The sequence below is a fragment of the Electrona antarctica genome (assembly GCF_951216825.1).
Source record: "Electrona antarctica genome assembly, chromosome: 15".
NCBI classification, from domain to species: domain Eukaryota; kingdom Metazoa; phylum Chordata; class Actinopteri; order Myctophiformes; family Myctophidae; genus Electrona; species Electrona antarctica.
The window spans coordinates 553,264-576,351 of record NC_136796.1 but is presented as its reverse complement, the minus strand read 5'-3'; the positions used below and the strand labels follow the sequence as shown (position 1 = coordinate 576,351).

At 46.4% G+C, this 23,088-nt stretch overlaps 1 protein-coding gene across 1 annotated transcript in view; it reads right to left on the bottom strand.

Annotated features, from left to right (window-relative positions):
• The window catches only part of rapgef5a (Rap guanine nucleotide exchange factor (GEF) 5a), an 80,104-nt gene extending 58,062 nt beyond the window's left edge, over positions 1 to 22,042 (bottom strand). The window contains 1 exon segment of the mRNA XM_079522947.1: positions 21,541 to 22,042. Within this exon segment, the coding sequence (XP_079379073.1) occupies positions 21,541 to 21,801 (261 nt within the window). The 5' untranslated portion in view covers positions 21,802 to 22,042.
• Between the last annotated feature and the right edge of the window lie 1,046 nt (positions 22,043 to 23,088).

Genomic DNA, 23,088 nt, shown 5'->3' with positions numbered 1-23,088 from the left:
ATGACATTTTATTCATTAAGAAACAGCTCCATAGTGCCGCCTGGGGTTTAGGTTACAGCGTGTAAAACAAATTGACATTCAAACCATTACCGCAAGACATCATTACAGAAGATTGAATTGCATTGAATCATTCATGTGCTGCCGGATTAGATTAGATTGCGAAAATAACTGTATAAAATATGTGACCAGATTAGACTGAGAGCCTGCCATCGTACAAATTCTAGCTTTTCACCAGAGGAGAAAAACCTTTTTCACAATGAGTTAATAGCACAGGCAGACTCTTCACATACTAAAGCATGTCTGAAATAAGTGTCATAGCTGAAATCGACATGTAAATATGAAATAAATGCTTAAACATGTAGCTAGGTGTAATGTTAGATACCACAGAATACATGTATATGAAATAAATGCTTAAACATGTAGCTAGGTGTAATGTTAGAGACCACAGAAGACATGTAAATATGAAATAAATGCTTAAACATGTAGCTAGGTGTAATGTTAGAGTCCACAGAAGTGAACCTTTCAAGCCTGTTTATAAGCCATAACTCCAAAACTGGTGGGTCAAACTGAACCCCCCCCCCCCCCCCCCCCCCCCCCCCCCCGAAGTATCGCGAGATTTGGCTGCCAGACAGGAAACGGTGGAAAGTCTCGCGATACTAGGTGCGTTTAGAAAGGTACTTTGTGCTCTAATAGATACCATACCTCTATAAAAATTACAGTGTGTGAGTTTGGCTCCCATGAAAGCGTCCATGAAAGTGTCATGGCGCAGCCCAGTCACGTGACCACTTCTCTTCCTTCTCAGAGCTTCCTTGATCCTAACCAGGTTGTAAGATAAGGGTGTCTCGCGAGACGTGCGTGTTAAGTAAAGCACAGCAGCGCGCCGCGCACGGAGACTAAATACATTCTCTGTAATCTTATCTCTCATTCCCTCCTCCACGTCTAGAGAGCAGAGAGCCTCTGTGAGGCGCGCTCTTTGTTCTCGACAAGATCATCGCAGCACACACGCGTGTGTGTGTGTGCGTGCACGCACAGTCACACAGGCTGTCTGTGACCGTCACATTCATATCACATGTAAAGACAAACGCGTCTGTCTGTCGCACGTGATAGTTATCCCTCTGCACTTGCATTTCACACACACACACACACACACACACACACACACACACACACACACACACACACACACACACACACACACACACACACACACACACACACACACACACACACACACACACACACACACACACACACACACACACACACACACACACACACACACACACACACACACACACTGTTAGAGGCCACAGCAGAATCATCACTTCCATAATACAGAGAGAGATATTTTTTTGCTTTGCCAGTGTAAACGTATGTTTTCTCATGCCAATAAAGCTCCTTTGAATTGAAAACTGAAATTCACAGAGACAGAATCATGTGTGTGTGTGTGTGTGTGTGTGTGTGTGTGTGTGTGTGTGTGTGTGTGTGTGTGTGAGAAAGAGAAATGGATTACTCTCAGATTAGAGTGGCTGGCGTGGTGGTATGACTGTTAAAATCACACACACAACGCGCACGCACATGCACGCACGCACACACACAACGCAGCGCACACAGCTCCTGCCAAGTCCTCTTGGATCCATCACATATAGGGTGTCAACACCGAAAGATCAAAGCAGATTCAGCCATCATTCCACACACACACACACACACACACACACACACACACACACACACACACACACACACACACACACACACACACACACACACACACACACACACACACACACACACACACACACACACACACACACACACACACACACACACACACACACACACACACACACACACAAAACTGTAAAGCGACACACCCATCTGCTGGCAAATACAACCTTTGGCACAGGAGGCAGTGAATATAGGCGACAGTATGCCATCTCACTAAGTATGCTCAGTGAATATAGGCGACAGTATGCCATCTCACTAAGTATGCTCAGTGAATATAGGCGACAGTAAGCCATCTCACTAAGTATGCTCAGTGAATATAGGCGACAGTAAGCCATCTCACTAAGTATGAATATAGGCGACAGTATGCCATCTCACTAAGTATGAATATAGGCGACAGTATGCCATCTCACTAAGTATGAATATAGGCGACAGTATGCCATCTCACTAAGTATGAATATAGGCGACAGTATGCCATCTCACTAAGTATGCTCAGTGAATATAGGCGACAGTATGCCATCTCACTAAGTATGAATATAGGCGACAGTATGCCATCTCACTAAGTATGAATATAGGCGACAGTATGCCATCTCACTAAGTATGAATATAGGCGACAGTATGCCATCTCACTAAGTATGCTCAGTGAATATAGGCGACAGTATGCCATCTCACTAAGTATGAATATAGGCGACAGTATGCCATCTCACTAAGTATGCTCAGTGAATATAGGCGACAGTATGCCATCTCACTAAGTATGAATATAGGCGACAGTAAGCCATCTCACTAAGTATGAATATAGGCGACAGTAAGCCATCTCACTAAGTATGAATATAGGCGACAGTATGCCATCTCACTAAGTATGCTCAGTGAATATAGGCGACAGTATGCCATCTCACTAAGTATGAATATAGGCGACAGTATGCCATCTCACTAAGTATGCTCAGTGAATATAGGCGACAGTATGCCATCTCACTAAGTATGAATATAGGCGACAGTAAGCCATCTCACTAAGTATGAATATAGGCGACAGTAAGCCATCTCACTAAGTATGAATATAGGCGACAGTATGCCATCTCACTAAGTATGCTCAGTGAATATAGGCGACAGTATGCCATCTCACTAAGTATGAATATAGGCGACAGTATGCCATCTCACTAAGTATGCTCAGTGAATATAGGCGACAGTATGCCATCTCACTAAGTATGCTCAGTGAATATAGGCGACAGTATGCCATCTCACTAAGTATGCTCAGTGAATATAGGCGACAGTATGCCATCTCACTAAGTATGAATATAGGCGACAGTATGCCATCTCACTAAGTATGAATATAGGCGACAGTATGCCATCTCACTAAGTATGCTCAGTGAATATAGGCGACAGTATGCCATCTCACTAAGTATGAATATAGGTGACAGTATGCCATCTCACTAAGTATGAATATAGGCGACAGTATGCCATCTCACTAAGTATGCTCAGTGAATATAGGCGACAGTATGCCATCTCACTAAGTATGCTCAGTGAATATAGGCGACAGTAAGCCATCTCACTAAGTATGTTCAGTGAATATAGGCGACAGTAAGCCATCTCACTAAGTATGCTCAGTGAATATAGGCGACAGTATGCCATCTCACTAAGTATGAATATAGGCGACAGTATGCCATCTCACTAAGTATGAATATAGGCGACAGTATGCCATCTCACTAAGTATGAATATAGGCGACAGTATGCCATCTCACTAAGTATGCTCAGTGAATATAGGCGACAGTATGCCATCTCACTAAGTATGAATATAGGCGACAGTATGCCATCTCACTAAGTATGCTCAGTGAATATAGGCGACAGTATGCCATCTCACTAAGTATGCTCAGTGAATATAGGCGACAGTAAGCCATCTCACTAAGTATGCTCAGTGAATATAGGCGACAGTATGCCATCTCACTAAGTATGCTCAGTGAATATAGGCGACAGTATGCCATCTCACTAAGTATGAATATAGGCGACAGTATGCCATCTCACTAAGTATGCTCAGTGAATATAGGCGACAGTATGCCATCTCACTAAGTATGCTCAGTGAATATAGGCGACAGTATGCCATCTCACTAAGTATGAATATAGGCGACAGTATGCCATCTCACTAAGTATGCTCAGTGAATATAGGCGACAGTATGCCATCTCACTAAGTATGAATATAGGCGACAGTAAGCCATCTCACTAAGTATGCTCAGTGAATATAGGCGACAGTATGCCATCTCACTAAGTATGAATATAGGCGACAGTATGCCATCTCACTAAGTATGAATATAGGCGACAGTAAGCCATCTCACTAAGTATGCTCAGTGAATATAGGCGACAGTATGCCATCTCACTAAGTATGCTCAGTGAATATAGGCGACAGTATGCCATCTCACTAAGTATGAATATAGGCGACAGTATGCCATCTCACTAAGTATGAATATAGGCGACAGTATGCCATCTCACTAAGTATGCTCAGTGAATATAGGCGACAGTATGCCATCTCACTAAGTATGAATATAGGCGACAGTAAGCCATCTCACTAAGTATGCTCAGTGAATATAGGCGACAGTATGCCATCTCACTAAGTATGAATATAGGCGACAGTATGCCATCTCACTAAGTATGAATATAGGCGACAGTAAGCCATCTCACTAAGTATGAATATAGGCGACAGTATGCCATCTCACTAAGTATGAATATAGGCGACAGTATGCCATCTCACTAAGTATGAATATAGGCGACAGTATGCCATCTCACTAAGTATGCTCAGTGGTGTGGAAATAATGACCTGTGTCGCCTTATAGCGTTTAACCACTTCTTTAACCATTATTTTTAACACATTTGGTGTTTTAAAACATTATGTTATACTTTAGCTGTTGAAAAATAGCAGATCTACAAGCTCGTAGCACGGCACCGAGTGCCGCGCTACGAGCTTGTAGGTCTGCTATTTTAGAAAAATTGTGAAAGTGTGTTGAAAATCTTGGAATATATATTCTTTCAGAGCGAATGTTTTTAACTCAAATCTTTGCTTCTGTGGGGGGGGGGGGGGGTCCCTGGAACAACATATTTTCAGACTGGGGTCCACGGCCAATTACATATCATTTCTGGGGTCCTTGACATGAAATAGTTTGAGAACCACTGACATAGAAACATGGGGTTTATCAGAAAACTGTCAGGATTTAGAAGACATTTGTAGAATTGGCCTCAGGTCTAAACGGGTTAACCACTTTAACCATTATTTTAAAATTCAGCGGTTGAAAAACAGCAGATCTACAAGCTCGTACAGCAGATCTACAAGCTCGTACAGCAGATCTACAAGCTCGTACAGCAGATCTACAAGCTCGTACAGCAGATCTACAAGCTCGTACAGCAGATCTACAAGCTCGTATTGTACATCTGCTATTTTAGAAAAGGTTTCCGAAAATGTGGGCAATTCTTGGAATATATTATATTCTTTCACAGCAAACGTTTTTAACCCATTTTGGGCGGGAACCCCTTTTGGTGTTAGCATCATGTTATGCTTTAGCTATTGAAAAATAGCAGACCTACAAGCTCATAGCTCAGAGCTTGTAGGTCTGCTATTTTTGAAAAATCGTGAAAATGCGGCACAAATCTTTGAATATATATTCTTTCAGAATACTTTATTTTATTTCGACGTCAGGCCTCCACTAGCCTACATCTCAGAGGCAAATATTGTACTTTTACTCCATTACAATTATTTTAAATTATAAGATTATAAAAACATGCATTACACACTTCAGTCATCGTTCATCAACAAATACAAACACTGGTCAAAATAATTGTAATTAATTGGATGTATTTTTATGTCTGGTTGATGAATTGAGTACGGGGCGACTGTGGCTCAGGAGGTAGAGCAGGTCGTCCAATGATCCATGGGTCGGCGGTTCGAATCCCGGCTCCTCCTGTCTACATGTCGAAGTGTCCTTGGGCAAGACACTGAACCCCAAATTGCTCCCGATGTGCTGGTTGGTACCTTGCATGGCTTCCGCCGCAATCGGTGTATGAATGTGTGTATGAATGGGTGAATGTAATGCACAATCTATGTAAAGGTGTGTGAATGTGTGTGAATGGGTGAATGTAATGCACAATCTATGTAAAGCGCCTTGGATAAAGGCGCTATATAAATGCACCATTTTACCATTTATAGTGGACCACAATGCAAACAAGTCCCCGGGACTTTGTTGTGTTATCTTTAACCCGTTTAGACCTGAGGACGATTCTACAAATGTCTTCTAAATCCTGACAGTTTTCTGAAAAACCCCATGTTTCTGTATGTCAGTGGCCGCCGGACCCCCCACATCTGAAAATATGTTGTTCCAGGGACCCCCCCAGAAGCAACGATACGAGTTAAAAAAACGTTCGCTCTGAAAGAATATATATATATTCAAAGATTTGCGCCACATTTTCACGATTTTTCAAAAATAGCAGACCTACAAGCTCGTAGCGCAGCACTCGTGTTCAGTCAATCAATCATTATCTCATTATCTGTTAACATAAAACAAATGAAAAGTAAATACTCATTTCAAAAATCGCTTAAAAAAACATTATTGGGAGAGGTCACACAATTGGACTGATGTGCTTTAGTACATGATATTGCTTTTGTACATATTATTTAACCTACATTATCTATATATCTTTGGTATTCTAATGTAATTTAATTTAGATTTAGACAGACAAGTGTCAGTTGTTGTTTGTATGTATATTGTATTGTATGTTGCTTTTATGTTGTGATGTTCTGTGTGGACCCCAGGAAGACTAGCGACCGCAGTAGTGTTTTTATGTTGTGATGTTCTGTGTGGACCCCAGGAAGACTAGCGACCGCAGCGGTGTTTTTATGTTGTGATGTTCTGTGTGGACCCCAGGAAGACTAGCGACCGCAGCAGTGTTTTTATGTTGTGATGTTCTGTGTGGACCCCAGGAAGACTAGCGACCGCAGCAGTGTTTTTATGTTGTGATGTTCTGTGTGGACTCCAGGAAGACTAGCGACCGCAGCAGTGTTTTTATGTTGTGATGTTCTGTGTGGACTCCAGGAAGACTAGCGACCGCAGCAGTGTTTTTATGTTGTGATGTTCTGTGTGGACCCCAGGAAGACTAGCGACCACAGCAGTGTTTTTATGTTGTGATGTTCTGTGTGGACCCCAGGAAGACTAGCGACCGCAGCAGTGTTTTTATGTTGTGATGTTCTGTGTGGACCCCAGGAAGACTAGCGACCGCAGCGGTGTTTTTATGTTGTGATGTTCTGTGTGGACCCCAGGAAGACTAGCGACCGCAGCAGTGTTTTTATGTTGTGATGTTCTGTGTGGACCCCAGGAAGACTAGCGACCACAGCAGTGTTTTTATGTTGTGATGTTCTGTGTGGACCCCAGGAAGACTAGCGACCGCAGCAGTGTTTTTATGTTGTGATGTTCTGTGTGGACCCCAGGAAGACTAGCGACCACAGCAGTGTTTTTATGTTGTGATGTTCTGTGTGGACCCCAGGAAGACTAGCGACCACAGCAGTGTTTTTATGTTGTGATGTTCTGTGTGGACCCCAGGAAGACTAGCGACCACAGCGGTGTTTTTATGTTGTGATGTTCTGTGTGGACCCCAGGAAGACTAGCGACCGCAGCAGTGTGGTGTTCTGTGTGGACCCCAGGAAGACTAGCGACCACATCAGTGTGATGTTCTGTGTGGACCCCAGGAAGACTAGCGACCGCAGCAGTGTGATGTTCTGTGTGGACCCCAGGAAGACTAGCGACCGCAGCAGTGTGATGTTCTGTGTGGACCCCAGGAAGACTAGCGACCACATCAGTGTGATGTTCTGTGTGGACCCCAGGAAGACTAGCGACCGCAGCAGTGTGGTGTTCTGTGTGGACCCCAGGAAGACTAGCGACCACATCAGTGTGATGTTCTGTGTGGACCCCAGGAAGACTAGCGACCGCAGCAGTGTGATGTTCTGTGTGGACCCCAGGAAGACTAGCGACCGCAGCAGTGTGATGTTCTGTGTGGACCCCAGGAAGACTAGCGACCACATCAGTGTGATGTTCTGTGTGGACCCCAGGAAGACTAGCGACCGCAGCAGTGTGATGTTCTGTGTGGACCCCAGGAAGACTAGCGACCGCAGCAGTGTGATGTTCTGTGTGGACCCCAGGAAGACTAGCGACCGCAGCAGTGTGATGTTCTGTGTGGACCCCAGGAAGACTAGCGACCGCAGCAGTGTGATGTTCTGTGTGGACCCCAGGAAGACTAGCGACCACATCAGTGTGATGTTCTGTGTGGACCCCAGGAAGACTAGCGACCACATCAGTGTGATGTTCTGTGTGGACCCCAGGAAGACTAGCGACCGCAGCAGTGTGATGTTCTGTGTGGACCCCAGGAAGACTAGCGACCGCAGCAGTGTGATGTTCTGTGTGGACCCCAGGAAGACTAGCGACCACATCAGTGTGATGTTCTGTGTGGACCCCAGGAAGACTAGCGACCGCAGCAGTGTGATGTTCTGTGTGGACCCCAGGAAGACTAGCGACCGCAGCAGTGTGATGTTCTGTGTGGACCCCAGGAAGACTAGCGACCGCAGCAGTGTGATGTTCTGTGTGGACCCCAGGAAGACTAGCGACCACATCAGTGTGATGTTCTGTGTGGACCCCAGGAAGACTAGCGACCACATCAGTGTGATGTTCTGTGTGGACCCCAGGAAGACTAGCGACCGCAGCAGTGTGATGTTCTGTGTGGACCCCAGGAAGACTAGCGACCGCAGCAGTGTGATGTTCTGTGTGGACCCCAGGAAGACTAGCGACCACATCAGTGTGATGTTCTGTGTGGACCCCAGGAAGACTAGCGACCGCAGCAGTGTGATGTTCTGTGTGGACCCCAGGAAGACTAGCGACCGCAGCAGTGTGTTTATGTTGTGATGTTCTGTGTGGACCCCAGGAAGACTAGCGACCGCAGCAGCGGAAGCTAATGGGGATCCCAATAAAGAATAAAGAATCATTAGAAACAATGGAAACAAGCGCCCTGGGGCTGTTTGTGTCGTGTTTGGTTTAGCTTTTTTTTACTGTACTGTACTGCCAATCAGTCAAATCAATCAATCAATAACCACACAGTCACAACATGTAGAACATATCAATTATATGAGAATGCGATCCATTGATCCTTAAAAGGTGGAAGGGTTAACTTCTAACAAGACGATAGGATTTCAACGTCATCCAATTAGCCAACATCAGCTGCCATTTAACCCATTTTTGGGCGGGAACCCCTTTTGGCGTTTTAAGCATTATGTTATACTTTAGCTATTGAAAAATAGCAGATCTACAAGCTCATAGCGCGGCACCGAGTGCCGCGCTACGAGCTTGTAGGTCTGCTATTTTTTTTTAAATGGTAAAAATGTGGCGCAAATCTTTGAATGTATATTCTTTCAGAGAGAATGTTTTTAACCCATTTTGACCTGAGATCAGATTCTAAAAATGTCTTCTACATCCTGACAGTTTTCTGAAAAAGCTGTTTCTATGTCAGTCGTTCTTCGATTTTTCAAAAATAGCAGACCTACAAGCTCGTAGCGGGGCGCTACGAGCTTGTAGGTCTGCTAAATATAACAGCTAAAGTATAACATAATGCTAACACCAAAAGGGGTTCCCGCCCAGAATGGGTTTTAAGCATATCGGCTCTGCAGGGTTAGCAGTGATAGGTTTGTGTGAACCATAACAGTGTTGTTTTCGTCGACTAAGACGAAAAATGTTCGTCGACTACCTTTTTCCAGTATAAGTCATTTTACACTTTCTTGCATGCTGAAAATAGCCGATCTACAAGCTCGCAGCGCGACGCGTTGTGAGCTTGTAGATCGGCTGTTTTCAGCATTATTTCAGTAATATTTCACCACCATTCGTCAGCCCATGAATGGGGTCGGCAGACAGCGCCTCGGGAGGTATAGAGTGGCCGCTCTGTGAGACAGTAGGACGTTCCCAGTACAATCCCCCCCCCCCCCCCACCGCCGCGCGCCCGGCCCGCCGGCTCCTCTGCTCCTAACCTAGTGCGGTGAGGAGAAGTGTCCTTGAGGAGAAGTGTCCTTGAGGAAGACAAACACTGAATCCTAAACTGCTCCCACCCTGGACAGGGGCCGAGGGGGGGGGGGACGGGGGACAGGGGCCGGCGGCGCCAAGCCCGAGTGGTGGGACACAAAATACTTGTTTACTAGAATCTGAACCCGCTTTTGAAATCATTCACACATTTATAAACACGCTTGCTTTTTGAATGTGTATCCTGCACAATGATATGATATGATACGATATATGATATAGTACTTTATTGTCAGTTCACACTGAAATGTGTCTTGCGACCCAGCAGCAAAGTATGCAGAACACACGTACACACATTTGACATAACACAAAGAACAAGACAATTTACATAAAGACATGAAGACAAGAGCAATGTCCACCGCCTAGATTACCCCGTGGCTACTACAACTCCTGATTGAGCCTCAAAGTCGACTGGTGGACAAAGGACCTCTTTAGTCTGACCTTATTGTATGCTGCTAACCAGCACCTTGCTAACCTTAGGATGCTGTGGTCCGTTCCCACCATTGGAAACGGTACAGCAGAGTTGTGCAGTCTCGTAAATGGTCAATTTATATAGCGCCTTTATCCAAGGCGCTTTACATAGATTGTGCATTACGTGCATTACGTTCACCCATTCACACACACACACATTCACACACCGATGGCAGCGGCAACCATGCTTATTGCTTAGGCACAATTTACAATTTAAGCATTTAGCAGACGCTCTTAATCCAGAGCGATTTACATTAAGACCAAAAAAACCATGGCAATACATTATACATAAAGAATAGTTATGAATCATACGTAAGCTAAAAACGTAACAGTGGAATATCTATTATCTATATAATGAAACTGTGCGTATACTATATAGTGCACTGCTATGTCTACAAAAAATGCTAAGTTACATAAGTTGAGCCTTTGCATACGCCTGTAAGGTCGTCGCGGCTAGGGCAAGTGCTACGGGCTAAGTCTGAAGAGGTGGGTTTTCAGAGTACTACGGCGGAAGATTGGGACTGAGGCTGCAGTTCTGACTGTAATGGGAAGTGAATTCCATAGTTTTGGAGCCAGAAGGGAGAGGAGTTTGGGACGCTCCTGGTAGTTGGTAGGACGAGTTAAACCATTTTGGGCGGGAACCCCTTTTGGTGTTTGAAGCATTATGCTATACTTTAGCTATTGAAAAATAGCAGATCTACAAGCTCATAGCGCGGCACTCGGTGCCGCGCTATGAGCTTGTAGGTCTGCTATTTTTGAAAAATCGTGAAAATGTAGTGCAAATCTTTGAATATATATATTCTTTCAGAGCCGTTTTTAACTCAAATCTTTGCTTCTGGGAGGAGGTCCCTGGTCCTCCCACCCTGGGAATCATGATGTCTCCTGATGTATGAGCTGTGATTGGACTACTTTTGAGGGGACAGGTGTGCGTAGATAGATTCACGCAGTAGCCTCTACATACGAACATCAACACCAGAGAACATGCAAGTGCTCTCGAGCTGCCACGGAGCTCTGGAGGTAGTACTATCTCTCCACTATCTTTTACCAACTCACAGAACACAAAATACTCAACTATTCTCAAATATTTTCCACTGCATTTGTTCTCATCAGAAACACACAGTTAGCCTGTGTTCTCCTCATCAGAAACACACAGTTAGCCTGTGTTCTCCTCATCAGAAACACACAGTTAGCCTGTGTTCTCCTCATCAGAAACACAGTTAGCCTGTGTTCTCCTCATCAGAAACACACAGTTAGCCTGTGTTCTCCTCATCAGAAACACACAGTTAGCCTGTGTTCTCCTCATCAGAAACACACAGTTAGCCTGTGTTCTCCTCATCAGAAACACACAGTTAGCCTGTGTTCTCCTCATCAGAAACACACAGTTAGCCTGTTCTCCTCATCAGAAACACAGTTAGCCTGTGTTCTCCTCATCAGAAACACACAGTTAGCCTGTGTTGTTCTCCTCATCGGAAACACACAGTTAGCCTGTGTTCTCCTCATCAGAAACACAGTTAGCCTGTTCTCCTCATCGGAAACACACAGTTAGCCTGTGTTGTTCTCCTCATCGGAAACACACAGTTAGCCTGTGTTGTTCTCCTCATCGGAAACACACAGTTAGCCTGTGTTCTCCTCATCAGAAACACACAGTTAGCCTGTGATGTTCTCCTCCTCAGAAACACAGTTAGCCTGTGTTCTCCTCATCAGAAACACACAGTTAGCCTGTGTTCTCCTCATCAGAAACACACAGTTAGCCTGTGTTGTTCTCCTCATCGGAAACACACAGTTAGCCTGTGTTGTTCTCCTCATCGGAAACACACAGTTAGCCTGTGTTGTTCTCCTCATCGGAAACACACAGTTAGCCTGTGTTCTCCTCATCAGAAACACACAGTTAGCCTGTGTTCTCCTCATCAGAAACACACAGTTAGCCTGTGTTCTCCTCATCAGAAACACACAGTTAGCCTGTGTTCTCCTCATCAGAAACACACAGTTAGCCTGTGTTCTCCTCATCAGAAACACACAGTTAGCCTGTGTTCTCCTCATCAGAAACACAGTTAGCCTGTGTTGTTCTCCTCATCAGAAACACACAGTTAGCCTGTGTTCTCCTCCTCATCAGAAACACACAGTTAGCCTGTGTTCTCCTCATCAGAAACACAGTTAGCCTGTGTTCTCCTCATCAGAAACACAGTTAGCCTGTGTTCTCCTCATCAGAAACACAGTTAGCCTGTGTTCTCCTCATCAGAAACACAGTTAGCCTGTGTGTTCTCCTCATCAGAAACACAGTTAGCCTGTGTTCTCCTCATCAGAAACACAGTTAGCCTGTGTTCTCCTCATCAGAAACACAGTTAGCCTGTGTTCTCCTCATCAGAAACACACAGTTAGCCTGTGTTCTCCTCATCAGAAACACACAGTTAGCCTGTTCTCCTCATCAGAAACACACAGTTAAGCGCGATTCATACTCCTATTTTAGAGCCGAATAAAAGTCGGTTCGGCTCTGTAGAGCCTACAATGTGACGTCATTTGAGGTTCGGGGGGGCGGGTACCGTCCTAAAGTCGGCGCTTCGGTGCTACTGAAAATTTCTGACGAGCCGAAATCATTTCGGCACTACAGCGCCGAAACAGCGGTAAAATAGGAGTATGAATCGGCCCCTAGCCTGTGTTCTCCTCATCAGAAACACAGTTAGCCTGTGTTCTCCTCCTCAGAAACACAGTTAGCCTGTGTTCTCCTCATCAGAAACACAGTTAGCCTGTGTTCTCCTCATCAGAAACACACAGTTAGCCTGTGTTCTCCTCATCAGAAACACACAGTTAGCCTGTGTTCTCCTCATCAGAAACACACAGTTGGCCTGTGTTCTCCTCATCAGAAACACACAGTTAGCCTGTGTTCTCCTCATCGGAAACACAGTTAGCCTGTGTATTCTCCTCATCAGAAACACACAGTTAGCCTGTGTATTCTCCTCATCAGAAACACAGTTAGCCTGTGTTCTCCTCATCAGAAACACAGTTAGCCTGTGTTCTCCTCATCAGAAACACAGTTAGCCTGTGTTTTCCTCATCAGAAACACACAGTTAGCCTGTGTTCTCCTCATCAGAAACACACAGTTAGCCTGTGTTCTCCTCATCAGAAACACACAGTTAGCCTGTGTTCTCCTCATCAGAAACACAGTTAGCCTGTGTTCTCCTCATCAGAAACACAGTTAGCCTGTGTTCTCCTCATCAGAAACACACAGTTAGCCTGTGTTCTCCTCATCAGAAACACAGTTAGCCTGTGTTCTCCTCATCAGAAACACAGTTAGCCTGTGTTCTCCTCATCAGAAACACAGTTAGCCTGTGTTCTCCTCATCAGAAACACACAGTTAGCCTGTGTTCTCCTCATCAGAAACACACAGTTAGCCTGTGTTCTCCTCATCAGAAACACAGTTAGCCTGTGTTCTCCTCATCAGAAACACAGTTAGCCTGTATGTGTCAGTGTCATTTTTGACAGCAAATTTTAGTTTTAGTCAGTCTCTTGAATAGCTTTCATTTATGTTTAGTCACATTTTAGTCACCTGAAATGTTTTAGCATTAGTCTAGTTTTAGTCGACGGGGGGCGGGGGGGCTCAACATTGGAGGGGGGGGGGGGGGGGGGGGGGGGGGGAGACCACCCTACTTGCAGCAAATCCCAGAGTCCCGTTTTTCATGGGATTAAAGTCAATCTTCCTGCTCCTCCCTTCCTTCAGGGTTAGGGTTGACCCTAACCTAACCCTTCCTTCAGCAGCTGAACACCAGATAATAATGGACAATTAATGGAATGCCAGAACAAGTCATGACACGGATTCTAAAGGGATATTATACAGTATATTATACAGTACCTGGATTATCCTACTGTGGGTGAGAGGGTGGCATCTACTATTAGATTCTCCTACTGTGGGTGAGAGGGTGGCATCTACTATTAGATTCTCCTAATGTGGGTGAGAGGGTGGCATCTACTATTAGATTCTCCTACTGTGGGTGAGAGGGTGGCATCTACTATTAGATTCTCCTACTGTGGGTGAGAGGGTGGCATCTACTATTAGATTCTCCTACTGTGGGTGAGAGGGTGGCATCAAATCTTTGAATATATATTCTTTCAGAGTGAACATTTTTTAACTCAAATATTTGCCTCTGGGGGGGTCCCTGGAACAACATATATTCAGATGGGGGTCGGCGGCCAATTACATATGATTTTGGGGCTCCTTGAAACATGTAGTGGTTTGTGAACCACTGACATAGAAACATGGGTTTTTCAGAAAACCGTCATGCTTTAGAAGACATTTGCAGAATCTGGTGTCAGTCCCCCCAAAATGGGTTAACCCATGGGTTAATGGATTAAAAGTAATAATGACAATAACAACAACACGGATGAGAAGTATTCTCGGCAGCGTTGCAGGGAAGCCACTAAGCGAGCATAATGCCAGTACTGCTGTTGTTGTTGTGATCACTCGAGCTCAAAATCACCCCATTCGATTTTCTTCTTTACGGTTGCCACATTTCACTACTGGGCAGGGCAGCCAGCCAGCCCATGGCACAGCATGGACTGTTAACATCCTCAAGGGGAATGTGTGTGCGCGTGTGTGTCAGACGAAGCATAGATAACTGCCTCTCTGGAGAAGCAGTCTGCAGCACATAACATAACAGTACTGCCATTAGGGATGTCGCTAACGGATAATTTCCCATCCGGTTAGCCGACGGGACTAACCGGGTCATTAACGGATATTGGTTGATTTTTTTTTTTTTTTTTTTAAACCCAAAATTAAATATGCACGTACACAGAATTAACGTGGTAGGCGAATGGTACACATTTATTCATGCTCAGAACAACAGCAGTGCAGCATTTAGCATAACAAATATTTGTTAGGCTTCAAACAAACATTGTTAAACAAATTAAACATGCGTCGTCTTAATCGGCGCTCCAACAAGTGCCTGTCTGTCTGTCTCGTTTACAGCTGAAACAAGTGTAATGCTTAATTGGGTCGTCCACTCACAGTTAACAGCCTTTGTATTGAGTTTGTGCTTGAAATGTACTGTAATTCTGCAAACTGTAATACATTTTTCAATCAATCAATCAAGCTGACCGCTCATTCGTTTGTCCACTCTCAAAAAAAAGTCTTTTAAAACAAAATAAAATGTCCAGATTATTACCTACCACTGGCCACTTAGGCTAACCGTTTTTATTAAGGAAGATCAACATGTCGACATGTTCTGGAGTCAGTCGAGTGCGCAGTCTGTTCACCGTTAGCCCGGCTGCCGAGAAAACTCTCTCGGAGGGAACAGAAGTGCCTGGTACACAGAGGTATCGCCTGGCTAAAGTAGCCAGTCTGGGGAAACGGTGGCAGTTTACTTTCCACCAGTCCAATGGATCCATTTCCAATGGAGCAGAATTCTCTTTCAAGTAGCTCTCCACTTCACTCCTTGAACCAGTGTCCGAGGGCATAACGTAATGCCCAAGGAGCAGTCGCATTGCGCTGCTGTTTGCGTTTTCATCAGGGCCGCCGCCTGGCTCATCTTGACTATCTTCCTCTCGCACAGCGACGACAGCAGCAGCAGCGGCGGCCTCGGCCCCACGGCGTGTAGTTTCAGCTGTCAAATCCTCTACCATTTCATGCAACTTTTCTGTAACGTTAGCTTTTTCTACTGGCGAAAGAAACGGCAGGCTCTTGTGTCTGGGGTCCAACGCAGATCCAATCATGGCCACTTTGGTGATTAACTCGGCTGTGTTAATCTGCATACAATGGATAAACAATTTAAACAAATATTAGTTAAAATAATTATAATGAAAACAAAGCCTATGTTGTTTTTTTTGTAACAAATAAATACTAATGTAATGTTAATATATACCTTCATGCGTTTTGCCAGTGATGTGCGGACCTTTTCTTTAAACTCCAACACTTTCACACTTTCCTCGCCATCCTCCTCTGGCATGAGGTGTTTCTGGATGAGACTGAACGTAATTGGGTAGGTGTTTGAGACGGAGACATTCTGCTCTGAAGACATGACTGTGGTGGCAATTTTAAGTTTGCATAACACTGGTTTCATCTCCTCCATTATTTTCCAGTGGTCGTTGGACAGATCAAGCACTCTCGCGTCCGCCAGTTTAGTGACTCTCCGGTCTGACAGCACGGCTGTGACTGCCCATCTCAGCTCTACGAGTCGCTCGAACATGTCGTATACTGAATTCCAGCGGGTTTTGCAGGACTGGATCAACTTTTTGTGACTGTGATTGTCCGGGTTGCTCATTCCCATTCCCTCCTGCTTCTTTTTCAGCGCTTCTGATGCAGGGCCGCTTTTATTAAAATGCTGAACCAAGCGACCAGCAGCACCAATTACTCTGACCACATGTAAGGCAAAGCCATCGTGAATAGCCAACTGTAACGTGTGCGCGTAACAGGGCACCGAATCCCACTCCACATAAGCCTTGGACATAGCCTTGACGATGTTGGCTGCGTTGTCGTGGACACAAGCCGTGACAAGCCCTGTCAGCCCCCAGTCAGCAACAGCAGTCTTCATAGTTTCTGCCAAATATTCGGAGGTGTGTCGTTCTGATAGGCTTTGTGTCAACAACACATCAGCGTGAAGTTTCCATTCTTGGTCAATGTGATGGCACGTTATGGTGATGTAACTTTCGGTGGTCAAAGCTGTCCAGCAGTCTGTTGTGAGAGCAACATGCTCGGCTGTGGACAAGCTCTTTCTCAGCTCAAGTGACATATCTTTATAACGCTGTTCAATTCGTTTGGTGATTGTTGATCTCGCTGGTATGTGGTATTCTGGTTCGGTAAACTTCATTAATTGACGGAAGCCTCTGTCCTCAACCATGCTGATGGGCTGCATGTCCAGCTCAATCATTTTGCAGACTCTTTGTGTGAGCTCCTCCGCCCGACGACCATCACATCTTCTTGGGACTTGTACAAAGGACGCGAGTGTGTTTTGTTGCATCATGGCCGTGCCCGAATTTTCGTTGACATTTACGAACGGGTGTTTGGCTACGATATGGTTTCGCATGCTGCTCGTGCCACTGGTGTACGCAAGCTCTGCTTCACACAAATTACAAACAACTTTGTCGTCACCTTTCTTTTTGAAATGCTCCCAGACCACACTACGTTTAATTCGTTTCGCCATTTTCTCTCCTAGCACACCTGTCTGTCGCTCATTTAATAACTTTTTTTCTAAAGCTCCCCTTCCGGGCCGGTGCGGAAGTAATTTCTCTCATTCTAGTGTGCTAGGTGTGCTCTCTTGGACATAGACTACACTCTTGCGCCGCCCTGGGTCGGTTTAACGTAACGACATCTCCCCATGACCAAAAAAAATACCATCAGGAAAATGCGGAAATTAACCGTGAAGCTGATAAGAATATTCGGATGTTTCTTAACGGTCGGCTAACCGGTTAGCCGGTTAGCCCCCGACATCCCTAACTGCCATACCTTTACACTACTTACCTACGCCTCGTGACACACACACACACACACACACACACACACACACACACACACACACACACACACACACACACACACACACACACACACACACACACACACACACACACACACACACACACACACACACACACACACACACACACACACACACACACACACGATGAAGAGAACAAGTGGAAGAACGCCTGCCCTGTCTGTCTGTCTGTCTGTCTGTCTGTCTGTCTGTCTGTCTGTCCACGATTCTTCCCAGGAATTTAGCCCATTCGGTCGATATAATCTTCATGTCCGAAATAGGGATTTCACCGAAAGGGGAAATTCTTGGCCCGAAAAACCGAATACAGGAAACAGTTCACTGAAGACCGAATACAGGAAACAGTTCACTGAAGACCGAATACAGGAAACAGTTCACTGAAGACCGAATACCCGAATCATAAGATTAATATATTATATATAATTTAGTTATTTTGACCAGTTTTTGTACCATTGCTGTCGTGGCCGTACCTTTGTGGCAGAGCTACATGATAAGGGCAAAATCACAACAAAACTGTAGGTTTCCATCAATCCATCCATCCTCAACCGCTTATCCGTAGTCGGGTCGCGGGGGAAACCGCTCCACCAGAGTGCTCCAGACTTCCCTCTCCAAAGCAACATTAGTGACTTCCTCCTGGAAGGGGGGGTCCCGAGACGTTCCAAGGCCAGTGAGTCAATGTGTTTCCTCCAACTGCACCTTGGTCTGCCCCGGGGTCTCCTCCCAGTGGGACGTGCGTCGAGGACCTCCCTAGGGAGGCGCCCGAGAGGCATCCTATGAAAGGTAACCCCGTTTTTTTTACTTTTCGGTTTCGGCTCCAAAATCAACCGAATCGAATACCACCGAATAATGCTTTTGGAATGGTGCCACCATAGGGTGCTTTTTGAGTGGTGCCACCATAGGGTGCTTTTTGAGTGGTGCCACCATAGGGTGCTTTTTGAGTGGTGCCACCATAGGGTGCTTTTTGAGTGGTGCCACCATAGGGTGCTTTTTGAGTGGTGCCACCATAGGGTGCTTTATGAGTGGTGCCACCATAGGGTGCAGCCACTCCAATGCCCAGCTTTGTCCGCCCCTGTTGGTGTCCCTGTGTCCCTATGTTTAGGGTACCAATAGGGGGCGCTGTTGCACCACTCATTTCAGACAGGTCAGATTTTTTTGCCACTAGTTGGCCGAATTAGCCTGACACTCACTGGCCTTGGAACGTCTCGGAATCCCCCAGGAGGAAGTCACTACTAATGTTGCTCTGGAGAGGGAAGTCTGGAGCAGTCTGGTGGAGCTGTTGCCCCCGCGACCTGACTACGGATAAGCGGTTGAAGATGGATGGATGGATGGATGGATGGATGGAATTAGGATGAGGATAGTGGGATTAGGAATAGATCAATGGTTCTCAACCTATTTTTATTATTTTTATCTCTGGACCACTTTAACCATTTCACGTAAATAATTCCTGGGATGACAGAGTGTTACACGTGGTATCGTGAATGACTGTTAAAGGATGACAGAGTGTTACACGTGGTATCGTGAATGTTAAAGGGCTTGATTTCAATTGTTTCACTGAAGCTTACATTTGATGGATTTATGAAATATTTCCCAACTTAAAACATATTTTAATACATGGCATTCTTACGGTCTGCACGTGCAGGCCTAACTATACTGTGGACCACCAGTAGTAAATGGAGCATTTATATAGTATACCCCAGGCGCTTTACATAGACATTCACCCATTCAACCATTCACACACACACACACACCGATGGTGGAGGAAAGGCACCAACTTGCACATCGGGAGCAATTAGGGGTTCAGTGTCTTGCTCAAGGACACTTCGACACTAACTCAGTCTGGGGGAGCCCACAGGGATCGAACCGGGAACCTCACGGTTGCCAAGCGACCACTACACCGACCACTCCTCCTACCTCCTGAGCCACTCCTGCCCAAGTAGTCCATGCATGGTCAGTTTGGTCACCATTGGTTGAGAAACAGTGGGATGTAGACATGGGATGCATAGCAATCTGGGGCGACTGTGGCTCAAGAGGTAGAGCAGGTCGTCCAATGATCCATGGGTCGGCGGTTCGAATCCCGGCTCCTCCTGGCTACATGTCGAAGTGTCCTTGGGCAAGACACTGAACACCAAATTGCTCCCGATGTGCTGGTTGGTACCTTGCATGCATCTATGTAAAGCGCCTTGGATAAAGGCGCTATATAAATGCACCATTTACCATTTACCAATCTGAACCCCTCCCAACACATCGGTGGTCCTGGGGTTGGCTCTAAGTCAGGGTGGTGGTCCCTGGTTCTCTAAGTCAGGGTGGTGGTCCTGGGGTTGGCTCTAAGTCAGGGTGGTGGTCCCTGGTTCTCTAAGTCAGGGTGGTGGTCCCTGGTTCTCTAAGTCAGGGTGGTGGTCCCTGGTTCTCTAAGTCAGAGGGTGGTGGTCCCTGGTTCTCTAAGTCAGAGGGTGGTGGTCCCTGGTTCTCTAAGTCAGGGTGGTGGTCCCTGGTTCTCTAAGTCAAGGTGGTGGTCCCTGGTTCTCTAAGTCAGGGTGGTGGTCCCTGGTTCTCTAAGTCAGAGGGTGGTGGTCCCTGGTTCTCTAAGTCAGGGTGGTGGTCCCTGGTTCTCTAAGTCAGGGTGGTGGTCCTGGGGTTGGCTCTAAGTCAGGGTGGTGGTCCCTGGTTCTCTAAGTCAGAGTGTGGTGGTCCCTGGTTCTCTAAGTCAGAGGGTGGTGGTCCCTGGTTCTCTAAGTCAGGGTGGTGGTACCTGGTTCTCTAAGTCAGGGTGGTGGTCAATGGTTCTCTAAGTCAAGGTGGTGGTCCCTGGTTCTTTAAGTCAGAGGGTGGTGGTCCCTGGTTCTCCAAGTCAGGGTGGTGGTCCCTGGTTCTCCAAGTCAGGGTGGTGGTCCCTGGTTCTCTAAGTCAGGGAGTGGTGGTCCCTGGTTCTCTAAGTCAGAGTGTGGTGGTCCCTGTTAACTGTGGACGAGACCATAAACTGCATTACACTTGTTTACAATAGGGCCCACCATGTTGAAATGAAATGAAATGATTACTATATTTACCCAGGGTATCTGGGCTAAGCTCAAGAACTTGTTTCCAGCCAGGCCCTGCTCATAGAACACATTTCATCGTAGTGGTTCAATGCCTTGTTCAAGGGCACTTCAGCGGTGGAAATTTTAACGTGTCGGACCGCTGATTCGAACTGGCGACCTTCCGGTATCAAGACCGCTCCGCAATCCGTTCTGCCACCGCTGTTCAATTCATCATAACAATACAGGTCAGGTGTGTGTATAGTGTGTTCACGACAAACTGCCACTGAGTCAGTCGCGCGCGCACACACACACACACACTATAGTTAGCCGCCTATTTCGCCGTAGGAGGTGAATTATAAACACTACACGTCCCTGCATGTGTGTTCACGACACGCACACACACACACACACAGTCACACACACACACACACACACCTCTGTCAATAATGCATTTCCATGGACGGTTAATGCTTGTCCAGCACGATTCCAATCCCCACCAAAAAAACACACACACCTGAATCGTGACCAGGGTTACAAATAAAAACACATCACACACACACACACACCCTCTGCTCTGCTTTGCCCTGTGTGTGTGTGTGTGTGTGTGTGTGTGTGTGTGTGTGGAGGGGGGGCAGTAGCAGCAGCACCAAAACACGCGACAGTTCCCTAATCAATAGACAGATCTATAATATCTCCCCCTGTAATAATAACAACAATAATACTAATACTAATAATTCCACACGGTCCGGTTCTCTCTCTACTCACGCTCTTCTTCCGGAGGTGCAGTCCGTGTTTGAGCAGCCCCGGCAGGTCTCGGATCTTGTGCTTGGTGAGCTGAGCCTGGTGGTGCTGCTGGTGGTGGTCCCCCCGGTGCTGCTGCACCACGGGGCCCGTCACCACCACCGCACCGCCGCCGCTGCCGCTGCGGTGGTTGCTCCACCCGCGGTGCATTGAGCCCGAGTCCCCGCCGGGGCCGGGGCCGGTGGGCCCGGCCATGATGGGAGGCTCCGCGGAGCACTCCTCCATGCCTGGCTGGGCTGGAGATCAGCTCCTCTCTGGTGATGATCAGGTCCTCCGCTGCGGGCTCAGGGTGCTTCCTCTTCGGATGGGGTTCTGTCTGGAGCTCGCTCCCCTCCCGGTCCGACCCGAAGTGTGCGACGTGTTCTTCAGTATCTCTCACCCTCTGCTGTGGTACCGAACCGACGCCAGCAGCGACACGATCCACTGTCTCCCACCACCCACCTCCCCACGCGCACACACTCCCGCATCTGCACCAACACACACACGCAGAGAGTGGGAGAGAGAGGTATACTACTAGATACAGAGAGAGAGAGCCGTTAACGACCGAATTCGCTTGTGTATTCCGACCTCCTCATCCTCTTCGATCTTGTGTTAACGTGTGTGTGTGTGTGTGTGTGTGTGTGTGTGTGTGCGGTCACAGGTGCACCAGCACTGCATGCACACAGAGACACATTGCATCACTTCCACCTCTAAAAGGAGGAGGGGGGCGGGGGGGCGACAGGTGAAAACACCCTGGCGACAGAAAGCTTCATCATATGTCGTTAAGATGAACACTGTAGAAGTTAACTTAAGACAACAAGAACAAACAGTCAAACACACACAAATGGCGACCCAACCTGAGAACAATGGGGGAGGGGGAGGGGCGCTCATCACTGGTGCTACGTCACCACCTCACCTGGCTCAGGTTTCCATAGGTAAACAAAAGGGTGTGTGTGTGTGTGTGTGTGTGTGTGTGTGTGTGTGTGTGTGTGTGTGCGTGCGTGCGTGCGTGCGTGCGTGCGTGCGTGTTTGCGTGTGTGTGCGTGCGTGTGTGTGTGTGTGTGTCCTGAACATGACATTAAACTGTCTGCTCAGTGCTCCGTTGTAACTACCAGCGTTAATCTAGTAGGTGCAGATTTAAAGATGGAGTGCCACGATTTTTTTCCACTCTAAAACATGATCATCAGGTATTATTATAATATAAGGAGGAAGAAGTTTTTTCCAAAAAGTGTACAGTATTTGTTAAAAAATTGTTTTTATGTGGACACGCCCACCAGTTCATTAAGTATGCCTGGTTTGCCTGGTGGGTGGTGATCCACCTGAACTGAAGCCGCACCCACAGCTGTAGTTGTATGATAAAGGGGGAGGGGTTAGGGGAGGGGCTGATAGTGTGATGTCACTATATTACTGTTTGTTTCATTGGCCCGTTTGACTGTCAAGGGTTCAGCCTCCAGGAAGAAACCCTAAATGCAAAGTTAATACACATGCACATCAAAACGACCCAGGGTGTCTAATGAAGTACTGTAAAAATAC